This window comes from Zonotrichia leucophrys, chromosome 5 (genome assembly GCF_028769735.1).
Source record: "Zonotrichia leucophrys gambelii isolate GWCS_2022_RI chromosome 5, RI_Zleu_2.0, whole genome shotgun sequence".
NCBI classification, from domain to species: Eukaryota; Metazoa; Chordata; class Aves; order Passeriformes; family Passerellidae; genus Zonotrichia; species Zonotrichia leucophrys.
The window spans coordinates 29,495,422-29,520,578 of record NC_088175.1 but is presented as its reverse complement, the minus strand read 5'-3'; the positions used below and the strand labels follow the sequence as shown (position 1 = coordinate 29,520,578).

Sequence of the window (25,157 nt, the reverse complement as noted above, 5' to 3'; positions counted from 1 at the left end):
GCATAAAATTAGACAGAATTATTGCATGCAACTGCAATTACTTTAAGTGGGAGTATCAAGAGCAGTCTTTCATATTCCTTCTCAGTAATCTATTATTTGAATTCCAAACCCATGAATACAGCTATTTGTTACCCCTTGTCTTCGTGATCAAGACAAGGTAACTGAAAGATGGGATGTTCCTGAAAAAGCTAGGGGGCTGTCCCTTTCACCTGCCCAGCTTCCTTGTGCTGGCCTTAATGTCTGTGTGTACAGTCCTAATGCAAGTCAGATCAACCTAAAAAGCTGATTGAAAACTAGCTGCTTTTACTCAGAGGCTTAGCTTTCAGCTAGATGAATGAGCTGAAATGACTCCACAGCCACAGTCACTACTGTTGTAATCAGGAAAGCAGGTCAAGCATGTGAAAAGGGGCAGGAAAGTCCTTTCAGCAACAGAATAGTATTGGATAAGCTTACACTAATTGTGAAAACACACCCTTAAGTAACAAAGGAATAGTGGAGGGGATGCATCCTCAGTTCTGCCCTCGCTGACAAGAGGCAGTGGAGAGAGAGGAGAAAACCTAAGGCTCAATTCTGAGATAAATTCAATCGAAAACTTGTGCTGAAGCATGCCTAAATCTTGCGTGCATCACAGTGAAATGTCAGTTCTGACCTCAACTAGACATGTTTTGGTCTCTATTTGTACAAGAAGGATACTAATAGACCAGCTCTTTCTAGACTGTGCCTGTTTAGCTTCTGTGATAAATAAAGGCTCTGAAGTTTGGGGAAAAAAAGAGAGAAAATAGGATAATTGTAGTTCCCAGTAGGGTTCTCTGTGGTACTTGTTACTAAGGTTCAGTTGAGAGGAGGTGTATTCCCAGTGTAAATTTAAGTAAATTCAAATATTTTACAAACAATGATAAGAGTTTTGAATTAACTCAGAGCATGTTATGCTTTAGATTTCATTATTCTGTTAAAAGCCTGAACCCTGGGGCTCCCTATAAAGGTGCTACAGCATAGTGCTAATGCAAGGATGGATAAATAGACAAAACCACAATGCCCAAAGTTAAGGAATTAGTAGGAACTACTCTGTACATAAACCAAACCAAAGGCCTGACTTGGGGATGGAGAATTTTTTAAAAATCCATCTTGCAGACAAGAACTGTGTAATTGCATTTACTAAATACTAAAGAATAACGAAGCCCTGCATTTTATGTATAAGTGTGAAGACATCAGATGTGGTCACCGTACTTGGGCCTCTCATTTGGCATTAGTGGGCTTTGTTATGATGAAGCATGAACACAGAATTTTCATTTCCAGTTTTACCACTGAAATTTAAATGAAATGGAGTGAAATGTGAAGAAAATTTCCCAGTAATATCACCAAGTTCAAGCAAATTCCACTGACAAGATCTGGTGTCTCCACAAGCTGTGAAAACCCTGGCAGCAGGGAGAAGGCATTTGGATGTTCAGGACCGAGCAGCAACATGCTGATTGCAAGAGTGAGAAGTAAATTCTGTTAATTTTTAACAAATCAGCAGGGATACACCCACGATGACCTCGTGCAGAAGCCATCTAACACCCGTGCTTAAGTTCGGACGGGTTATGGAAGTCCGCGGCCTAACAGGAAACCGAGATCCTGCCGGGTTTCCGACCGGTCTCGGCGGGCCGGGGGGCACCGAGCCCAGGCGTGCGCCGCCTCCGCCCGCCACCAGGTGGCGCCCGCCCGCTCCGCCCTCGGGCCGCCCCACCCCGCCCTGGGCCCGTGTCATGCCCCTTTCTCCAGCCAATGAGACGCGGCGGGGAAGGCGGAGCTCAGAGCGCGCGGCCCAATGGGAAGCAAGAGCTGACCATGCGGGGGCCAATCGGCGGCACACCGGTGAGTGCGCGACGCCGGGGGCCGGTAGGGGAGGGGCGTGGCCAAGGGGGCGCGGGCCCTCAATCAGGTGAGGGCGGAGCTGACGGGCGGCGGCGGCGGCCAATGGTGGCGCGGGGGCGGAGCCCGCCCTGCCCACCCCTCGCGCCGCCGAAGCTGCCAGAGAGTCAGGTGGCTCCGGGATGCGCGGCGGCGGCGGCAGGAGGCGGAGGCGGGCACGGAGGAGGCGGCGGATGGGGGGGATGCGGCGGCTCCTCCACGGCACACGCTGCCTGGTCTCGCCCCTGCCCGCGCTGGGCTGAGGCGGCCCCGCGCCGGGAAGCCCCGGCAGCGGCGGCGGCACCTGGTGCCGGCGGGCGCCGGGCCGCATGAACAATAGGCGGCGGTCCCGGCCCCGCCGCCCCCCGCAGCGCCCGGCTGCCGTGGGCGCCTCCCCCTATGGAGCAGCCTCGCCATGGAGCCCCTCACCGAGCTCAGCCAGGAGGGCGCGGGCGGCGGGGAGCCGCCGGGCGACGGGCCGCTCTGGACCGCTGTCTTCGAATACGAGGCGTGCGGCGAGGACGAGCTGAGCCTGCGGCCGGGGGACGTGGTGCAGGTGCTGTCCCGGGACTCGCACGTGTCCGGCGACGAGGGCTGGTGGACGGGCAAGATCGACCAGCGCGTCGGCATCTTCCCCAGCAACTACGTGAGCAGCGGCGTGCAGGGGGGCGGCCCGGAGCTGCGCGCCCGATACCCGCCGCCCCCCGCCATACAGCGTAAGGGAGCCCGGGCCCGGACGGGGGGCTCGGCGCGGCCCCTTTGCCGAGAGGGAGCCAGGGACAGGCCTGGTCCTGCCCCCCTATCGCGGGCTTGGGGTGGGTATGGGAGGGGGGAGGAGACCGGCGGAACTGCCGATGTTGTGGGCACAGCCGAGGCTCGGCCCTCCCGATGTCCCTGGGGAGGGGCCTGGCCCGGCCCTTCCGTGGGTCCTGTTGGAAGCCGGTGCCGCCGCTGAGGGGGAAGGGAAGGCCCATCCCGGTGGCGAGCGGCCGTGGGAGGCCGCGGGCCCAGCCGGCGACGGCGTGGGGGGGCCTGCGGTGGCCTTCGGTGGCGAGCGGAGGGGCTGCGGCGTCTCAGCCCCCCCGGCCTGGGGCCGCCCCAGCCCCCGGTGTGTTCCCTTGCCCACCCGCAGAGGTATTCCTGCTGCTCCGGTGCCCTCTTGCCTTCCCGGCCAGCGCGCCGCTCCTTGGAAGGCAGAGCTTGCCTCAGTGTGGTGGCGTTTCGGCGACGCCGGGAGCAGTTTCCCATTGTTAAGACCTGCCTTTCCAGGGGCTGATAAATTTTCATCAAGCAACAAAACCCTGGCGACTGGGCAGTGGTGGAGTCACCAGGGCTCTGGTCATTCTGCCTTAAGAATATTCTTAAAGAAAGGTTGCTGGAAGGGAAACTGTTGTTTCGTGAAGTGTTGATTCACTGCTAATACTTGTACAATATTATCCTACTTACTAACCAAAAGCTGATTATTTCTGATTGAAAAATTTCTAAGTTGACTTGTGTTACCAGGTTCCTCTGCCCTCTTACAAGTTCTGTCCTGAAATACCTGTGAGTGAGTTGTATCTGTGTTTGGGTATCTGGGACTGCCTGAAGGTCACTTGACTATGTTGTGATGCTGAAGGCACTGAGGGATTGGTTTGTTTCCCTGAATTTCGGTGCAGTTTTGAAGCCTTTGTTGGAGACAGAGAATAGGGCTGTTTCATCTCAACGTTTTTTAGTCACTATGGACAATTGTGGAAAGAGAAACAACATGGAATGACTTTCTAGATCCTGTTTATCTATCACCATTGACAATTCAGGCAAGGGTGCTTTTTTTTTTTGAGGGGCAGAGAAAGATCTTCAGACTAGTAGACTTTTCTAGAAAGTAAAAGAGTGAAAAGATGCTTTGTCCTATCTAGGCCGTATCTCCAAGGAGTACAACTAATAGCTTTTTTTCTTACTTTAGATTCTTCTTGAAAGCATTTAGGTAAAACTCAGTAATCTGTAGCATTGCCCTTGGGCTTGTGAAAGGAACTAGGTGCTGTTCCTTTCTTCCATGCTGCAAGAGCACTGTTATTTTTTCCCCACACACAGAAAAAGCTGTGAATGGATGCTTATTAGGTTTTGCTTTTGAAGTTCTTAAGGGAACCATTTCTATAGAACCTTTCGAACCCTCAGCGCCCATCCTCTGTGGGGTGTTCAAGTTCAGGCTTTGTAACTGTGGATTCTCCTGTCTTGCTGCCTCTTCGATGGCCTGATGGCTCACCAACAGTTGTGGAGTTGTAACTTCTCCCTTTGCCTTACTCTTCCCCTGCCCCCTGCAGAACTACACTACTTCTCTTCTGTCCAGTCACCAACCATACATTCATGACAAAGTAGGATTTATTGCCCTCCAGAGGTTTTTATAATGCTTAAGGAGTATGGGGCTTCTTTTAAAAAAACAATGCAGTTTGGACAGGGGTTAAAGTTGATTGCCATTGAATTGGATTTTCTAGTGGAGTATTAGAAATCCTTTGCAAGGAATGCAATCCATTTTTAGAGCTGATGATGTTAGTTTGATAGCTGTTTGGAACAGGAATCACTGTCTGCTGTTTAATACTTCATAGTCCAGTTTTGCAGGAGTGATGCAAAGTGTCATTCTGGACATGCACCCCAGCACAGAACCTATTTTTACTGGCTTTTCTAAAGTTTATCTATACATTTAATGAAAATTTGGGAGTACAAGTCCTGGAGATTCTGCTTCTACTGAGAGTTGTCCTAGTTTAGCTGGTAATTTTAGCCATCCTTGTAGTGTGCTGGAATTTTGCCTTGGTGAAGATACCATGAATGATAAAAAGCAGCCTGTGGTGGCTGTCAGGAGTGGGCCAACTTGAGGGACTCTCATCTGTGCTGGGGGTTCTTAAACACTTAAGATTGAATTAAACAATTTAATCATATGGTCTAATAAGGGCTGATTAAACAGCACCTGCTTTGCAGTTGTCAACATGGCCACCGGTTCATGGTGTACAGGCTCTGTAATTCCTTACCAGCCCACAGAGGAACAAGAGCACTTCAGTTCTTGAATTCTGTACAGTCCTGTTCAGCACAGCTGCCAAATGACGCTGGAGTTTAGAAATGTGACAAAAACCAAGTGTTTTGCACCCTAATGTACCTGTATAACTCAAACTATGAAAATGAATAAACTAATTCAGTAGAAAATACTGAATTTAGGCTTAAAAACCCTAAACAAAACATTTTTTAAAAATCAGGGGTTTTTATTAATAAGCTACCCATGAGGGTAAGCTGGCCAGTTTGCCTTACAGAAGTATACATTTTCAAACTATACTAAGATCGTACTTCCAGATAAAAGAACATTCAATGTCATGCATTGGGTTTCATGTGGAAGCTGAAGTCTCTCGGTTTTACATCCCACCCCTATTAATTTGTGCATCCAGCAGGGATGTGCTTTTTCTGATGGAAAATGCGTGGCGGCACACAAAGTGTTCTGCTTTCCAGCCCCTCGGTTTCCTTTGCCCATCTTGTTCTCCTGCCTGCCCCCTTACTGCCGCGCTTCTCCCCGGGGTCGGGGCGGATGAGGGGAAGGCCGGGGCGCTGCCCGCGGGGCTGTCCCGGCCCGTCCCGTCCGGTCCCCGCTGCCGCCGGAGCTGTCCCTTCAGCACCTGCGGGCCCGCGGCCGCTCGCTCGGCGCCTCCTCGGCGTCCTCTTAATCCGTGCAATGCCCGAGCAGAACACCCGCTGTGAGCAGCACCTGAACGCTGTCTGTCCGCAGCTGGCACCCCGGTGGTGTGGGATGCGTGTTTGTTCATTTTCAGTTTTTGAACTGACCTTGTTCCTAGAAGCAGGTTAAGTGAGGATTCTAGCAGTGCTGAAATTCTATTGACTGAAGAGATAGGACTCAACATCTGATTCCTTTAGGTCTTTTACTAATGAGAAATACAAGAGTGATTCTTTGTGTATTCCCAGTGGCAGGATAGTCTCACATTTAGAGTTAATGTCATTACAGTCTTGTTCTAAAATTTCAGTGTTTCCGCTCAGAATTTACTCCTTTCATGTTTTCTAGTAATCTCTGTTTCAAGTATTTGAACACCAAGGTTACTACTGTAGGACTGAAATCTTCTTTGTTGCACAAATCCTTGAAGCTCATATTACCCAAAATATGTATTAACAGTAGCATAAAAAAAATTCTCTTCATGTTCTGGAGTGGAAGAGACCTTTTCTCCTTCTGGCAGACTTTCTTGGTCAGTTTTCTATCTTGTTTCCTGTTAGTCTTTTGTTCGTGGAACACTAGGAAAGGCAGCAAAGGCATCCTTATTAAACTAACTCATAGGTTTGACTAACTTCAAAAAGTAAGCCAACTTCTAAAAATCATGTTCAGGAAAGGAAGAGCTCAGACAAAATACAAGCCTGCAGCTGTGGACAGAGGCATTTGTATTAACTCCATACAGTTTTGTGACATAGTCTTGTACTGTAGACTTATACATTGGAAAGGCATTTGATTGGAATAAGGAGACTACTTTATTTAAGGGGGATCTAACCTGCTCTCTTACATGCTTAGTTTCAGTTCTGCTAGACAAGGCAGGAGAACCGTGTCAGATCTGGCATTTCAAATGCAGGAAAATATTAAAAGACTTGGTGACTTTTTGTTAAAATCTTGCATTATGGTACTCTTCCTTTAAAACTTTTAAAAATGTCATTGACTGTAATTGGTAACCATGCAAATGTCATACAGAGTAGCATCAGTGGTAGCCTTCCACTACTGAAAATGAAGCTGTGTCAACATGTTTTTGTTGGTCAGTATGTGGAATTTTATTCTACATTAGTCAGTGTTAGATGGGTTCTTTTGGCCACCCATATAAACTGTGTTTAGTGTACAGTTGTACAGGATACAATTTCCTATTGCTTTTGCTCCAGGTGCAGTTTGTGTGCTGAATTGAGCCAGCTGCATCCTTTTGTGTCAGCCTGTTAAGTATAGCTGTCAGTGTATGGGAATAGGAAGTTTTTGTAACAGAAATGCAGTATGCATTAATCAAGAAATGTTTTTCTTATTGATTGCTCTGTGCACTCAGTATATGGTTTGATCCATCTGTGTGTCACACTGTTGTTGGTTATGTCAGAACTGGTTAACAGATCTCTTGTGGGGACCAAATCTGCAAAGCCTGGAGATGTGTGGAAGAATAAGTGTGATTTGGGAAGGACTAAAAGATTGTTGTGGCGGTTCAACAAAAGCCATTCAAATAAGGGGGAAATGGAGAAGAACATGCATTTTGTGTTTTAGCTATTTTACATATAAGCACTGTATTGTGAACACAGCGAAGATAAGCTGGTGAGTGTGTTTTTCATTTTCAGAATCTGGTAGTGTCATTGAGAGTTTATCCTTAAGGGGGTTAGGGGCAGGAGCATCAGTAGTAAAAGGGTTTAGCTGTGGTAAGAGAAGGCTATTCTATTGTTTTACCATCTACAGTGAGTACTTCATGCCAGTTTTATGACACTGCAAGGTCTGTTTTACCATACTATTCAGCACTAAAGGGTTGTCAGAAAGGCCCACTGCTTTCCTTTGTATTGTTTTGATGAAAATTGGCCCTTCCTCCAAGGGCAGGGGTGAGTCGGCCAGCGTGGACCTTCAGCTGATGTACAGAGTGCATAGTTACTAAATGCTTACATCTTTTTTTGTCTCTTTCCTAGTCCTAGAGATCGACTTCTCAGAGCTTGTTCTGGAGGAAATCATTGGCATAGGGGGCTTCGGAAAAGTCTATCGAGCTGTATGGATAGGAGATGAGGTTGCTGTCAAGGCAGCTCGCTATGACCCCGATGAGGACATCAGCCAGACCATTGAGAATGTCCGCCAGGAGGCCAAGCTCTTTGCAATGTTAAAGCATCCCAACATCATTGCCCTCAGGGGCGTGTGCTTGAAGGAACCTAACCTTTGCCTGATCATGGAGTTTGCCCGCGGAGGATCGCTCAATAGGGTGCTGTCTGGTAAAAGGATACCTCCTGACATACTGGTGAATTGGGCAGTGCAGATTGCCAGGGGAATGAACTACCTGCACGAGGAAGCAATTGTTCCCATAATTCACCGTGACCTCAAGTCCAGCAACAGTAAGTGCTACACAGTGAACAGTCAGGGTGCTGGGACATGGTTTTGGGGAAAAAATCATACAAATAAAAGAGGGGAGTAGTGTTAATTTAGTGAACCACTGTATCCTCTAATTCAATCCCAGAAGGGTTTGTTTTTATGCAGCATGGTGCTAGAGATCATAGGAAACATGTGAATGCTTTCAATCTGTAGAAGCAGCTTAAATGATTGGATGGAAAAGCAACTGTGAATGAACCATGCTTTGCTAGTATGTTCATATAGTGTCCAGGTTTTATTGCCATTTCAACAGACTTCTGTATGTTAGAAAACCTTAGAATAAACTTGAACTTAAAATGTGTATTATTCTTCCTCTTTTTGGAAGAATAAGTGCTTCTTTGTAAGGGTAAATGCTCCTAGGCTTTCATTATACTTGCTAGATTTTGCTGTATAGATGAGATGCAAGCCTGTTTTCCTTATGGGAGATTTAACTGATCCCAGCAGAATTGGATTTTCTCTTCATCCATCCTAGAGCTGGTGTTGACAAAAACATTAACTCATGTGAATAAAATGTCACTCAGGACTTCAGCTGATATTTGTGATGCTTTACATGATACAGCTCACCCATTAGAGAGCAAGGGAATCTTTGGTAGTTAGGATTGTGGAAATCATGGTGATTTCAGCTGCTCTGTAATACAGCTTTACTGTGTGTTGCTTGGGTGCTGTTCTTGTAGTGTGTCTCTTTTCACAAACTTTTAACTTCTCAAAGTCAAACACACACATAGAATGTTGTTTACGAGTGTGGGAGCAAAGCACTGCAGTTTAAAGATCATAATTTCCTTTCCTGATGCAGTATGCAGCTGTTTAGCCTTTCTATCTGCTTGTCTGTGTCTAGATGGCAAGAGCAAACACAGACCTGCATGTTGGATGTAGTGGTTTAGATTGGTGTGTTAGTATGAACTTATTGTTATTTATGGCTTGAGTTGATAAGAAGCTCTATGAACTGGGTGGCTGGGATGCAGGCATATGTTCCCTTTTGCTTTAAGGGCAGGGACATTAGCAAAGAGGTCTGATAGATGGGAATTTAAATATCTTAAATAGATTCACTAGCATTAACCATTGCAATGCTGTACATTTCCAGTATCTTCCTATGTTTTTGTGGTCTCTTACGTTGTGGCCATGAATTTACTTAGTTGGTTGTGGAAGAGTAAAAAATGTATTATTAGTTTTTGTTAGTGGAAAAAAAAGGAGCTATAAGAGCATTCATGCTAGTTTCTACAGTATTGTACTTACAGTAACAAGTTTCCCATTTTATTAGAGTAAGGCAATCTTAATGTCAATAAAGATTTCCTGATGTCTAAACCCTTCCCTTAAAAATGGCAAATATATGGGCATGGTGATAAATGTTGTAAAATTAAGAAGTTATTTGCTGCATGACTTAATGAATGACTGGCTGCATCTGTGAATGAGAAATAATTGCCTTTCAGTGTTGTGCCTTTCCTCCTTACCTAAGAAACTATTTACCTGCTTATTTTGCTAACAGACCATTAATATTTCCTTGCTAAGTGCTAGTTGAGGTTTAGAATTATTAAGTTATTAAGATAAGTTATTTCTAAGATAAAAATCTGTCAGCTTCTAGTACTTTACTGTTTTATTTAGACCAGAGACTTCTAGTTGTAAAAGGGAAAAGCTTCAGCAAGAGAACCAGGCCAACCAGAGGGACACCCAGTGCACAATGTTGCCAGCCAGATAGGGATGCTAGAAAACACGTGGATTGTCAACAGCAAGAGTAAATGGCTCTTGTCACAAAGAATCAGCAGAGTGTAATTGTGCTGCACTGTAAATGGCCAGTGAGAGGTTGCTACATGTATTTCTATAATTTCCATCATTTGGGAGGACACAAAAGTAAAGAAAGGGGAAGAATGAGTCAGAATGCCTCTGAAAAAATTCAGAGATGCTCTGTGTTTGAAAGGGAAAGATAGAGAATTTACATGGTGGTTGTTGCCAAGATAGCATCAGATCTAGCAGAGAAATGATGGGTATTGGAAAATTCTATCCCAGATAAGACTGGAGCAAGCAATATTACATTTGGGAAAGTAAATGAATGTAGGAGCTGGTAGTGGAGGAAAGGACTTAAGATACTTTAAGGAAAAATTATTGGTTTGTTTTTCTCTTTTGAAATTAGATAAATTAGTAGCCTCGGGTATGGGCTTGACACATTGCAACAGCTGTTTATTAAACAATGAAGTTCTTCATTCTGTGCTCTGTGGTTGAAGAGAAATTTAAAATGTATGGTATTTTAAACATTTGAAATGCGTGTTATTTTCTGAGTGCACCTACAGAGCAAGCATCATAAATATTAGATTATGACAATGGTGGAGCTTTTTTGTGGGGATAGGGATTGTAGGATGAACAACTTTGAGCTGCCTAAGTCATGTATTTCTTGATTATTCTGTCACTGCATAGCTGAAATCCCTTTTCTCTTATATATAATAAGCATCTTAGAAATTTCTCTGCTGTTTCCTGTGGAAAGCTTTTTAGTAGTTTTGTAGAGATTACTGGAGAGTATATGATTGCATCCTGATTAATGTATAGCTTGCATTTTGTCTGTTTTTCTGATGAACTGTTTTCTTAATTACCATGTATAATGGAGAGCAGGTTATCTTGCTAGCTTTGTGCTTGTAGAATTACAAGCTTGTAGCATTTCCTTTGCACAAGTTACCACCCACTAGGTGACAGGCAGTGATGTGTCTGTGGTGAGGAAAGAGGTTCTGCTGGCAAGAGCTTGGAAAGGATTCTTGCAGATGCATTTCCCACGTGTGCTAAACATCTCCAAGTGCTGTAGAGCTGTCATGGCAGCATCAGCTGTATTGATCTATTGATTGCTACTGCCTACGTTAAGTAATAGATTGTGATTCTTGTACATCTCATCTTGCCTTCAGGCACCAGCTGGGATCCACACAGTGCCTATGAAGCTGCAGGATGAGTTAATTTGGGAGGTAGAGAACAAGATCAGGCAGTGGGAAAGAGCAGAATTGCCTTATTTAAGATCCTTCTTTCTACTAGAATAGAAAAAAATCAGAAAATGCCTTGTTGTCAGATGTCTGCTTATATTTAGGCAGACACAGAATGCATAAGGACTGTACTTGATGATGAATCTTTTAAGCAGGTCACATTACATCTTGAGCTTATCAAGTGGGCACCCTAATGCAAGTCTGAGAAATTACTCCATTATATAAGGATTTGGAGAAAACCTCTTTTTTGATTTAAACTGTTGCAGCTTGGTGGACTCAGTGTGTACCAAAACAATGCTCAGAATAGTTGTCAGCATTTCTGGTAGTGTAATGAAGAACGTAGGGTTTTGATTACTTTGGGAGATAAGTTCACTTTAGTTCATCTGAACTGAACTTCAGATGATTATTTGAAAATTCCAGGAGATGTCTCTTTCTTGAGATACTCCTCATCAAAAAGCACTCCAAATGCTATCCATCTTTTTAGCCAAAAAGAGATGTTATCCATCTTTTTTGGTAAAAAGAAGGAAATTTTTTCTGTTCTATAGTTTTCTAAAATTTTTTTTCTTCTTTACATTTTCGTAACTTAACCTTTAATGCTAATACATTTAGATTGTAGGAAAAGTGCTTTGTATGTTTAGTACTGTGTTTGTTTGAGGAAGACTTATTGTAAATCTTGGAGGTTCTGAGGGCTGCCTGTTTTATTGTTTTGGGGATGCAATCAGGAAGTGAGTACAGAAAGGTCTTTACAGAATGAATTGTACACCTGTAATTTAGTTTTAGCGATGGTGAAATTATTTTCTTGAGTCTGAGTTCAGCTGGCATTAAGTCTGGTAGAAAAGTGTTCCGATGGCATTACCAACTCATATGTCAGTCATGTAACTACATCAGAGAAAAAAGGTAATTTATGAAACTATTTGGTTCTGCTGTTTGTGGAGATAAGTATTTTTGTTTTATTTTGGGTATTTAAGGGATTCAAGTTATTCCATATGAAAATTCATCTTACTAATCTGACAGAATCCTCAGTGGCTGCTGCTGCTTCTCTTCATGTGGTGATATTTCCTTCTTTCCTTCTTCAGCTGCACATTGGTGAGCCATTGAGCATATGCTATGGAATCCTTGGTATTAGGCCTTTCCCAATGTGAAAGCACCTAAATAATCTAAATGCTGAGCTGTAGGGAAAAAAAACAACTAGAAATGCCCACTGACATCAACATGACTGTGCTTAGAATAGCTCTTAAGAGTTTCCCTTTCTTTTATCTCTTATCTGATTCAAGTCTTATTTATGGCCAGAGAAAAGTGCCTGGCACATGATGCTTAGGATCAAAAAGAGACAGTCCTGTTGGTTTTAGTGAAGTATTGTAAATAACAAGTTGGTCCTGTCTGTCTGTCAGTGTTAGATATGCCAGCATTGCTATAGGAATAAAGCCAATTAACTAATACTATGGAGAGCTAGCAAAAGCATATTTGAATTTTTTTTTTTACCGTCTCAGCAAAACATGTTTGTTATTTGCACTACATTGAAAGATTTTGCTGAAGGTGTTCATGCCAGTTAGCGAAGTGCTTTTTAAAAGTCACCATGGTTGTGTTCCACAAAGTGGCACAGAAGATTAGCAGCAAAGTGACATTGCCAAGGTCAAAGAAAGAGGAAAGGACAGAGGTCAAAATAAACCCCAACAATTCTGATTCAGCCAAGTCAGTAGTTTTTCCTTTCAAGTTATTTGAAGTCTTTACCTCTCATACTTTTTGGATCACTAGTGTAAGCTTGTGATGTCCTGAGATGATTCCAAGTTCTAGCTTTCTGAAAGAATTTGAAACTGTGTTATAGCTTTGCTTATTTAATGTAATTAAGCCTCTATCTGTTCGTAAAGATGCCAGTAGAGCTGACTTTCCACCTGGTTTATGGATAGTTGTTCCTAGGACTTAAAATATTCCTTGTTTTTATTTTAATCCAGTCATAGTTGACACTCTTCTGTTGGTCTTTTCAGACAAGGAGCAGTTCTTGTAAGCCTCTTCCTGTCTGGCAGAGGTGTAGAGGAGAACTCTTACAAGGTCTGCTGAATGTATGTTGGCAGAGCAGTTTGGAACCCCACGCAGTTATTATTGCTGCTTCTGGTACTCCAGTGTCATTTGCTGACTAACTCTCCAGTGTTGTACCTTCTATCAGAATGGATTTCCTTTGTCAGTGCAATTACAAGACTGAGTAATGCTTCATGTAGAATATTGTGAAGCTATTTCAGTGGTGTCTGAATGCTTTGCACTGGGTGAGTAGTTGGTCTGGCCTTAGTTGGATAGTTCCCTGGCCTGTAAGAGGAAAGTGGTAAAAAGGTGAAGTTTTATGGGGGGACAGGTGGTGTGAAAGGCAGCAGCTGGGAGATGATGGTCACTTGTATTGTAGTTAAAAAAAATTCCAAATAGCCATAATTTTTTGCTTGTGGTAATATAATGAGGAAATTGATGCCATTAATACTACACATTTTCACTGAAAAGGAGGGAAAAAAATTATGTATTATTAGTGCAGAAGATGTTAATTATGCCTGAAAGTGTTGCTAATTTTTAAGATGTTAAAATATCAGGAATTCACAGAAGTAGGGTGACAGTTTCTGTGTTGTGCTTTGGTACTTTACTGGATTTTTTCTTCATTAGCTTTTGTAAATTAGTGCAGCTGTTTTCTTCTGAGAGAGGTTTGACAGATGCTTTCATGTTGCAGTCTTATTTTCATGTCTTAGTAGATTTCTGAGAATTTCAAAATGACGTACGTCTTCTGTAAATAGTTTGTTTTAGTTGAATATAGATTGATATCTTTACTGTTAGGTGCAAGTCAAAAATGTGACTCTTTATGAAATGTTTGATGTCCACAAGAACACTTTGGTGTCCTCCTGCCCACACTATGTAGTAAAAAGGCAACTTCAGCAATGGAATCTAATAGACAAGTATGGAAAGAGTACCTCTTGTTTTTAAGAAATTCTTTTGTGTCTATTACATTTGAAACCCTAGCTGATATCCTTTTTATGTAATTGAGCCACTGTGTACATTTTTGCTGGGTTCTCTCTGCTCCTAAGAAAAACTGACTTAGAATTGTGGTATGAAGCACTTGATTCAAATTGTGCTAATGGAAGTGTGGAACAGACCTAAGCATGGTTATGCAGTAGGTGTCTGTAGGCATCCCCTGAATTCACTTCTGACCATCTGTGACAGAGCTGTGTTCTTCTGGAATTTCTAAGGAGCCAGTTAAGGGTGAGAAGAGCCTTGTAGTATCTCTGGGAAGCTAGAATAATTCCTTGATCTCCACTTTTTTTTTTTTTTCTTCCACATCAATAAACTTAATTTTAATTTTGACTGACTTCTGTCAGCAGCTTCACTTTTCCTTTTTTTATCAAACAATTCCATTCAGAATTTCAACATACCTGAAGCAAACTTGCTCTTGAAGCATCAGACATAAAACACAGTCTTGCTCTTTGAAGTGATGATTCATCACCCAAGATGATTCTTTAATTTTAAGTTACATCCCAGCTTGATGATTGCATGCATTTCCTTATGACAGGACAAGGGAAACCTGAAGTTGTTTGAAAGAATACAGGGCATAGCACATGGTTAGAAGTAGCTGCTTTTTGGTATGTGTTTGCTTTCTGGTTCTAGAATAGTTTGTCAGTCAACTTTGCCAAAAGGTTGCCAAAGTTGACTGGAGTGTCTGCTAATTGCTTGTTAATTGTCCCACTGCTAATGGAAAGTCTTCCTCAGACCCGAGCTTTTTGCAGATATGAAAAAGAAAGAGTGTGAAAAATGTCAATCACTTGTTTTTAAAATTTTTAAAAGTTCAATAGTAATAAAATGGTTAAAAAATAGTAACACAATTAGAGTAATAACAATTTGGACAAATTGAATTAGGACAATATGAGACAATAAAAACAAAGAGTTATGGATGTCTGGGTACCTTTTCTGGGCATCACGAGCCCAAAAAAGGACCCCTGCTAACCAAGGATTAACCCTTAAGAACAATAGCCCGCTGCATATTCATACACTTCATATATGATGCACAAATTCCATTCAAACACAGGATCTGTCTGGTCAGTGTCAACTTCTTCCTTCTAATCCTAACAGCGCCTCCAAGGCGGGAAGAAGTTTGTTTCTTCTGATAAGAAGGCAATAAATTCCCTTTCTCTGAAAGATTTAGGTGTCCTGTGGCTGCTATCTCGCTGCAAGCCCTTTCTGTTAAACAAAGCATCTTATATAACATTTCTATTTTAACAAGTTTTATAACCTAAAACTATATTTAACACAGTACTTAAGAGAATTAATACAGCATTACTTCCTAACACAACACTTATAATATTCATTTTAATATTTGCAAAAAACCAATCATAAAATACATGCATTTTTCACAGATAGTAACAGAAACTCATGCACTGAGAAAACAAACTATTCCAAAGCATAACAATTCAGAATTGTGTGGTTTGGTTTCATCACTGTTCCTTAAGTTCAGAAAGAAGAGCTCTTGCCCACAGAATGGTAGATTGTTGTGTCCCAGTCTGCAGAATAGTCATTGTGGTGGTAATGGCAGCTTGGTGCAGCATCACTTTGGGTCCTCTTGGGAAGGAAGTAGCCGGAGCACACACAGCCTTGCTATGAAGTGTTTGTATTCCTGCCACACACAGCCCTTCCATGAAGCTTTCTAGAGGTGTTGTTGTACTGCTCACACATTTATGATAACACCATTTTTTATTAAAAACAAAAATACTCCCAAAAAAGAAAGCCTTATCTTGTGCACATACGGATTTCAAACTGTCTCTGAAATTCTGTATGTGTTTTGAATGCTGCATGTCTTACGTCTGGGATAATTTTACAGCTGCAAGCCAAGCTCCCAGTTTTCTGTACATCCATCTCTGATGCGTTGTGAAACAGGCTCCTAGATTTTGGTTTGGCTATTGAGAAATATTGGGATCTCCTGTTTGTATTACAGTTGGAAAAATTTAAAATGCAAACATGGCTTCCTCTTTGCCTGTGTAGAGACTAATTATTAAGATGTGTAGCAAATGATAGTCAATGTGCCAGCAGCTCCACTTACTAGTAACAGGTCAATAATTTTACCACTAAGATTTTATTGCAACAATTTCTGTGCTTAAACTGGAGATTCCTGGGAGGTTCCTGGTATACTAAAAAGAAATGCTACTATGAATAATTACTGCAAGGATGGTACATATAAGAGTGGTGGGATGTATGTGGACCAGGCCGTGTTGTCCACCTATCACAAAGGCATTGCATTTCCTGTTGTTTCTCCTTTATGAGTATGTGCCTATGGAAAGATGTTAGAGAATAGTCTTTAGTTCCTTTTGACTTTGCATTGTTCAAGGATCCTGAGAATAAGAAAAATACGATAACTTTGATTAATAGAACTTGATATGCCCAATTCTGTTTGTTGAAGTGTTGTCAGAATTGCCCTACGTTTATTGATTAGCTTTTTCTTTGTTTATGTAATCAGTCACATAATGTGTGGTTTTGGTATGATTATGGTTCTCTGGTAACCACAGAATATTTCTAATACTTCATCAGGTTATTGTTATTGTAGTTAGAATCTTTAATCACAGGGTAAGCTGGGTCAAAAGATATGTATCAGAAGTGTAGCACATCTAAAAGTCAAGAGCTTTTTGATAGCTCTATTGAAAGTCTTGTGTGGATTTTCATGTACAATAGTGCAGGAATCCACTCTTTCTCAGCAGCTGACAACTTGTTCTGCTCACTTTAAGGTCAAACTCAGCAGTATCCAAGAAACTCTTGAGTTTTCCTGTTGTCAGATGTAGCTTGGTGTTGATTTTGTATCTAAATGCCTTTTAACATTTGTTCTGATGAATGAAAATACACCTCTCTACCTTTTTAAAAAATATTTTAGGTTGAATGTGATTTTAAAAACCCCATAAAACACCCCAGCTTATGGTGTGGATTGTGCTGCTGCCTGTGAAGTTTTGTCTTCCTTACCTTCTAGATTTTGGAGTACCAGCTTATTCCATGAATGAGTTTGTGTTGGTTTTACTTACATAAGTAAGTATGTACTTATTAAGATGTCTTAATTGAAACTAAAACAAAACAGTTTGGGCTACCTTTTCCATCATGAATTTCATGTTTATTTTTGCCTGGAAACAGCTCCCACTGAACCAGCATATTATTAAATATCTTTTCAGACAGTCTCTTGAGTGATCAATACCATTCATGTGATTTTACTCTTTCCTTTCCTTTTTTTGTTATTGCTTAATACAGTTCTTGAAGTGTTGCAGGCTTTCAAAGTGATACAATTTAGCAATGCCCTGTGTTGAGTACAGATGTAATTATATTTTTTCCTTGGAGCATTTAACTGATTATGAAGAGTACAATAATCCGTGCCTGAGCTAGAGGTTGTTGCAATGTCAGCAGTATGGTAGGATTTAGTCTGAAACCAGAACTGGACAGCTCTTTTTTCCCCAGAAATTCACCTGAGCATTCAGAGTGTTTTGTACAGATCACTAAAGCGATAAGACTTTTTACAGCCTGGCTAGGTGAAAGGATCGATTCTAAATATATCGGGGCTTTGGAGGCCTTTCCTCTCCCCTCCCCCATTATGCATTAGCTCTTTAGAGTTACTGTACTGCATGGCTTAAAATCCAAGAACTGATGTGCTGTCACATCCATCACCTCCTCTAGGTTGATAGAAGAGGACAGTCATGCAGCTTTATGGATTTGCTGAACCCTGACTCGTACCCAGTAATTAAGGAGGTATTGGTTCCAAGGTGTACATTTATTTTTTAATGTACTGTTGCTGAATCATTAGTAATAAGAGAGAAAATATTTTCTTATTACTAGAGGCAATATGTGTGGGTTTTGGTTTTGCTTCTAAGATGTGAAATTTTGAATGGGTCTTAAATTCTGTCCTCTTTAGCATCTCATGCAACACTTAGCCTTCTGTACGTCAAACAGATATTAGAATAAAGCTGCAGTCCTGCTGAAATGAATAGCAGAGTACCCAACAGAAGGTATGTAAAGGCTGCATGCAGAAAGCCCGGACTTACTCCATGTGCAGATCTGTTAATCACTTTAAGTACTCTGAATGCGGGATCAAGAGCAGATTGCTCATTATCTGGATACTTGTGAAGCAAAGCTGTGCAGGCTGACTGTGGAAGGTAGAGCTAAAATTGCAAATTAGATTTTGGCAAACTGCTACAATATGAGGTCTCATTTTGGAGCGAATTTTTGAAATCCTTTCCCAAATGCTTAGTTCTGTCCTCGAGACAGAATGCCAGTGTACTGCCAAAAGGACTTAATAATTAAAAAAAAGGATTGCCTGGCAACCTCAGTCCCTTGTTCCCTTTGCAATAGCACTGCTTTTTTGACTTGTTAGGCTAACTGCAGACTTGATAGCTATCCCCTGTCTCTCTGAGACAATGCAGCAGCATGAAGGCTATTAAGGCTATCTTTTTATCTGCCATCCAGGTTTTGCCACCTCCAGCATCTGAGCTGACATGTATCTTGGGAAGTTTTGCTTATTTATAGGAGGGGAAAATAGGATTGGAACAATCAGAATAAGTTCAGTGGAACAGTATTCAAGAATATGTTTGTTTAATTTATGAATACTTGTCTTCTTGAAATAAGGACTGTTCAAAAGCTAGAGGAAAATGCTCAATACTTGTATTACTATAATACCTTACATATAAAAACACTGAAGATTTCAGACTGCATTGCATTTCTTCAGAGTACAGTGAAACTTATAATTCTTTTTTCAGATAAAAGCAAGTAGAAAAAGTAGTAATTGTCCCATGCAAGAAGCAAAATATGCTTATCTGATTTTTCTGACTTAGTCTTAATTTAAAAGTATTAATCTACATTTGCATGAATTTCACAGCCTTGCAGTAGTTGAAAGTATTTGGTCTGGAAATAGATCTAGAAGACAGTTAAAGGGATTTGTACAAAGTGCAAATTATGCCTATATTGTGGAGAGATGAATGAATAAAATTCTGTAGGCTGAAATTGCATGTCCCAGTTGTGAAATTCCAGGGTCTATGTGTGTCAGTGAAGAAATTAAAATTAAATAAACCTCCTTCAGAGCTCTTCTTGCTTGCATAAGTATTCTGTGGTCTGAAAAACATCCCTTAGAAAACGTACGTGGCTGAGTGAAAAGATTCTTTGTTCAAAACCAAGTTTCCTGTAACAGATTGGCTCAGTTTTGGACATATTCTTCCGTGGGTGGGTGGTAGAGTCTGGATCCTGTGATATTACTCAGTCTTTTATCTGCTCTGGCAAACCTTTGACTTCAGTAAGCCTTTAGCTTTCTTGGGAGATCTTTGTTAAGCAATTTTTGGATAAATTTGGATTTGTTTGGAAATGAAAATATTTTCTGTTTCCTTCGACTCTTGCACTTGAGACTTCTGCTGTATTGGCAGCAGAGAGAGGTTTTAATGGTAGTACCTCCCTGGATTCCTCTTAAATCATACCACAGAAATGACTTGCATTATTTAGAACTGAAACCCTGCTCATGTTTTGCATTTAAGGGTCTTGGAGTGAAACAGCATTGGTTTTCATTAAGGTTTTACTTTGTTCTTTCATTAAAGTTCTGTACCTGGGATTTGATGGACTCAGTATCTGATCTATCTCTTTTCAGTACCTGAATTATTTCAATGGAGGAAGTAAACGGGCTGATGCTTATTTACCATCTGACCACTTTTGGTAGTTTGCATTTAGGTATTTTCCATTTTGGTCAGTAAAGCCACAGCAGGCTGTTCTGTTTTCAAAATGAAGGAAGAAATAAAATGTGTCCAGTATCCCCACCCACAATGGTACTCCTGGCAGGAGTCTTTCACATCCCAGCTACGACAGGGTAACAGTAGTTCCCTTCTTTACAGCTGGCCTTAGTGATCTTTGAAATAGTGATTGTACAGTAGCAGATGAGCAAAAGCCTGTGGGAAAACAAATCCAGTACTAGGCCGTTGTGTCCATTGGTGCTTCAGTTACTCTGGAATGATCTGTAAAAACACCCAACTGTGTCAAAAAGGTGTGGTATTATTCTGGTAGACAAAAGTCAGGTGAAATAATGCCATTTTGTTCGAGTTTGACTTCCCTTGCCATTTTTCAGCCTTCCAGGTCATAACTAGTGGTCTTCTCACCTATCTTCAATCTTAACAAAATGAAAGTAGATATGCTGAAGCATTGGAAGTGAAGCAGTAACCTTGTTTAGAGTCCAAATAAAAAGAGAGACTGTGCAAGAAACTTCACCGAATCCAGCTAGGTAATGATTTAAATATTAGAATTGAATGTTTCTACAGCAAGTGAAATAACAATGACATTTTTCATATTTATAGTCCTTCCTCTGTTGTCACTCCCACCCATTGCTCTTGCTGCCATCTAGCTCTTGGCCTATGTCAGCTGCTGATGTCGCCCTAAGGGGACAAAAACACTGCACAAAGTAATGGGTTGTGGCTCCTGGGAATGGGTGTGAGTGGGATACATTTACAGGCTGAGTGCTTTTGCTGGAGATTTTCCTCTTGTTTTGATGTGACTGCTTGCTGCATTTGTAGAATGTTGGGTGGCAAAGCACTTAACCCACAGCAGTGTTAATGTTGGTGGAGACTGAACTGGAGCTACTCAAGTGCAGTGACACTTACAGGTGTTGGGTATTGCCAACACCTTTAAGGGTTTCACGCATTCTCAACTCTGCATCCTCCAGGTGCTGTGTCTGGTAGCCAGCAGTCAGGGCCTCGCCTGGGACATCCACCACTTGCTTTGTCTCCAGGTGCAGGAGGTCCCTTTAAGTTCAGGCTTGCTTGGAGTTCCTTTATAGTCAGTTTTTCTTATATTGGTGGCAAAAGAGCTTCTGAAACTTTGTTCTCCCAACTTGTTTCAAAGCACTGATAGCCACCCTGGCCTCCTAGAAACACTATTGAATGGCACAGGTCTCTATGAAAAATTGATAAAACTTTAAAATATTACTGTAGAATACATAAGTTAATATTGCTTTATCACTAGGTAGTGATTTTTTTCATGGTCTGCCTGTTGTATTTCAATAAAAGAGTAGTAGTTACACTGGCACTAAAATCTGACTATATTGTCTCTGCTGGGGAGAAGTTATATGGAAGTTAAGTATGAAGCCAGCAATCATCCATCAAGTTAGAATTATACCCTGGTGTACCACAGATAACAAATCCAGCTCTTATCCCCCACAGGTTTCCTTGTCTTCTAACCTTCTTCCTTACAGATTTCTTTCTGTATCCTTTCAGTTTTCATTACACTCAGTCCTGCTCTTATTTCTTTATCTATTTCTCCTTCACCTAATTATTGTGACCATTTCCATCAGGCCTGACATTCATTAGCTAATAGCTTTCTATTCTTGTGCTCCAGGTTTACTGAGTAGCATCATGCAGAGATAATTGACTTGGTGTGAGCTGGACCATACAAGAGACTGTCTTAGATTTTTTTGCAATTTTTTCACATTTCTTAATACACACACGCATTCTCTGGACTGAGAAATGGAGTATGAAGGTATTGATATAGCTGTTGTCATGAAGTACAAGGGCAATGGGCAGTTTGGTGGTAAACTCTTGTGGTGGTATTGCAGGGTAATCCTGATTTCCTTGGTATTGTTATTACCAACTTTTGCCTTTTAAGTCAGGAACTTCTTTATTTTCTTGGTGTACTGTGTGCTAAATAAACTGGGAATACCACAGCAGCATAGTTGAAAAAGCTGAAGCCAGCTTTGGTATGCCTGGCTGTTCATACTATTTCGTAGAGCAGTAGAGCAGCAGCCCCTTTCTTCTACTTTGATAAATAAAAGTGGAATATTTTTTTGCTGTGAAAGATAATACTGTAGTAGTTCCTTCCTGAATGTTGTTCTACTTCTGAAGTGATGAGTCAGCTTGTAACACAAGCAAAGCAAAGGAGTATTCTGTTCAGCACTAAACTATGCAGATTAACCTAATCCTTTCTTTAGGCTCAGAAACCAGAAAAAGGCATTTATGACCATATTTTTCTGCCTTGACACTTAATGTTGACAGTTGAGGAGCCATTTTCTACCAGTTCTTTGATGTTGCTATCAACTGGATCAGAATATGTTTAGGTGTTTATTTTTCCTTACTAGCTGTTCCCCATTGCTTTGGCCCACTGGACAGGAAGAATGCTGTCGAAACTGTTCAAAAGTGTGTCTGGAAACTAAAACAACCATTCAAAGAGAAACAAGGAAAAAACCTTATAATGTTACCACCTTCCAGGGGGAGTATCTATTTGTGAAAGGAGGGTATAATACATTTTCTTGTTTTGCTGGTGTAATGTGAGCAGAACAGAGAATTAAAGCAGCAACTGTTAATTTCATTGCCAAACTTTTCTTCTTAATTTACCTTGTGAAAAATTTCCCTTGGTGAAAGCAATCTACCTCTTTGAACTATCTTTTTTTGTGCACACAGGAGGTAGTATAGTGTTGGATTAAAAATAGGAGGTATATGACTGAGGTTTTGTAGTGGCTAACTTGAAACCTCAGTAAAAGATTCATTATATTTGTTTAAGTGATCAGATTGAAAAACTTGCTGCAGATGGTTTTTCTGTCTGTGTAGGATAGAGGAGCATGTTTAGAAGGAGAGAAGATGGGTTTAAGAAGAAGAAAATTAAAGGAAAGGGATACAAATGTATATGTTCTGGCAGAAGGAAAGAGATTCAGACTTAGAGCTTCTAGCATAATTGAAAAGAGGAAAAGCATTGTAATACAAATAAGCTGTGTTAAGCAGAAAAAAGAGTTTATCAACAATGCAGTTATTTGCATTGCAGCACTACAGCAAAGTTCAAAATATTCCCAAAACAAAATTTGCTCAGCAGTTTTAAAGTTCCTAATGCAGTGGCTAAGAAGTAGAAGTGATTTGTATATGTGGTTTACCCAGTCTCTTCAGGTGTTTTAAAACATAGGTACAAGTAGATCAAAGGATATATAGCTTTATGCCCCTCAATGGTTATACATCTTTATCCCCCTATCTTTATTTTGTTTTGCCGTATCTGTATATCTGCTCCTAAGTCATTCTAGTAGATACATGAGTAGTGAAAACACAGCTGTATAATATCTGGAGTGACATCTTACTTGCATAAAGGCTTTGGGTGTTTCTCAGTGGTGTTCACCACTGACTTTTCAAATGATTCAGTGATTATTAAGGTGAATGGTGCAAGATGCAATGAGAGATGACCTTCAGGTGCCTTTGTGGACAAAAGAATAGTTTTACTTAAGGCTTATATTACAGTAGTACCAGTGTGGCTTTACATTAGCTGTCATACTAATAGAACAATATATTTCTGACTACTTAATTTTGTGCATGTTTAGACCACTGAGGTAATCTTGGAATGATAAGTAAATTGGTTTTCACCAGATGTCTCTCTAACAGCTTGTGTGTAGGGGAACTTCTGTAATTGAAATAGCTTGTTTATACCAGACCAGAGAGATTTATATGGCTTGAGTAAGCACTTAGGACAGATGTGCCTCTTGTCATTACAGGCTCCTGTGGAGGGTAATTCAGACATGCATATTAGATATATGCTTGGAATCCCCTTTTGTAGAGGCTTTGTCTTTTCTCTGACTGTTTGGAGCCTGGGAAGACTGCCTTCTGAGATGCTGTGAGTTGGTTTCATGTAAGCCAGTTTTCACTGTAATGATCCACAGCTACAGAGGGGAGAGAACAGGAAGGAGAAGACATTCACCTTTTGAACATGTGAGGCTGTGGTAGGTGTGCATCTGTTGCAAGCATGCAAGACAGAATTTCATCTCTCTATAAATGTTTATTATTTGCCTCCAGGGCAACCCTTCTGTAGTTTTATCTGCTAATTTATGGCAGAGCTGTAACTTGGCTACCATTTAAACTGTTAATTTTTGTAAATTCAGTTTGTATTCCTTCAGAATTCATTTGATCATTTGGTCCTCTGTTTTGCCCCTTAGAACTAACTAGTGGCTTTGTTACCATGCACAATGTCCTTAATAACAAAATTTTGAAGCTGCAGGTGTCAGTATTTTCACTGCAGTGATTTCTCCTTCTGAACGACATGTATCTCCATAGTGACTTGTGATGATGAAACAGAACTGAAGATCCTGCAGTAGGAACTACCTGAAGGCTGAAGGATATGATGGCATTTTAGAAATCTTAATCAAGTTGGTTTTGTATTGCTTTGAATACTAAGGCAGATGGTTTTTTGTCTTTCTAGTAAAGCATAATAATTTGGAATTTGGTGGAACAGGAAGAAGAGCTGACTCAGTGTCAGATAACATTGTGTCAGTTGTACTTTGTGGATCTGTTCCTGTGATGTTTGTTTTCAGTACTGCAAATCTTTGTTTAAGCAACAAAAGTATCTAAGTTGGCCCTGGCTCTAGAAAAGTAACCCTCATTCTTCTTGAAGCCACTAATATCCAGCTGTGGCTCATGAAACGGTGAACCAAAACCTATGAGATCTGTTATCACTAGGATCTGGGTGCTTCCACAGGATTAATGACTTTCTGTAAGACTGACGTTGGAATGTGTGGAAAATCTGCTAGCTATTACATACAGAATGTACGTTCTGTAGCTGATGTACATACAGAATGGTGCTAATAGTGGGGAAGGTCAATTGGCTTCACCTGACCTCAAGAAGTTGGTTTCCATCACTTTCAACTCTGCTAGAAAAGCTGCTAGCCCAAATCACAGACAAGCATAACAGGATTCTGAGTACATAATATTTCCACTTCCATACTAAGTAAGAAACCATCTTTAAATGGTACCAGAATTGACAGTTAACACCTCATCATTCTTTATAGGTATTGAAACTGGCATGCCATGCAGTGTTGCCTTTCCCCTTTGTTACTGCAACTTGTTTTGGCTAAAGCAAAAGCCAAAGCACCACATAGATGGAAACCTCTATCAAAAAGTACTGAAAAATATAATGATGACAAATTGGAAAATTTTTCACAAGGGCCTGATAGGAAAATAACTTGACGTTTCTTGTAGGGCACCAAAGATGTTCTTGAAGAATATGAAGGAAGCTCAGTAAACATTTTAATTTCAAAGAAAAAGGACTATCTCATCATAACCTAGATAAGAGGAGGCTTAGTATTCAATTCTTTCTGTCTCAACTCTCTAATGTGCTTTGATTGGCTGTTATCTTTCAGCACTTGCAGTCTGCCTGGCTCTCAAGGAGTCAGATCAAGGCTGGTTCTCAGTGGACTCAGATCAAGGGTCAGTAATGACTCTTGAAAGTCC

At 41.2% G+C, this 25,157-nt stretch overlaps 1 protein-coding gene across 6 annotated transcripts in view; it reads left to right on the top strand.

The window, feature by feature from the left end:
* Positions 1-25,157, top strand: part of MAP3K9 (mitogen-activated protein kinase kinase kinase 9) — a 72,811-nt gene that overhangs the window by 11,991 nt on the left and 35,663 nt on the right. For 3 of the 6 annotated variants that reach the window (XM_064713716.1, XM_064713717.1, XM_064713715.1), the window contains one exon: positions 7,546-7,959. In XM_064713716.1, the coding sequence (XP_064569786.1) occupies positions 7,728-7,959 (232 nt within the window). In that variant the 5' untranslated portion in view covers positions 7,546-7,727. Of the gene's footprint in view, positions 1-1,296; positions 1,855-2,016; positions 2,607-7,545; positions 7,960-25,157 lie in introns of those variants that run through there. The other 3 variants (XR_010440397.1, XM_064713713.1, XM_064713714.1) reach the window with 2 other exon arrangements.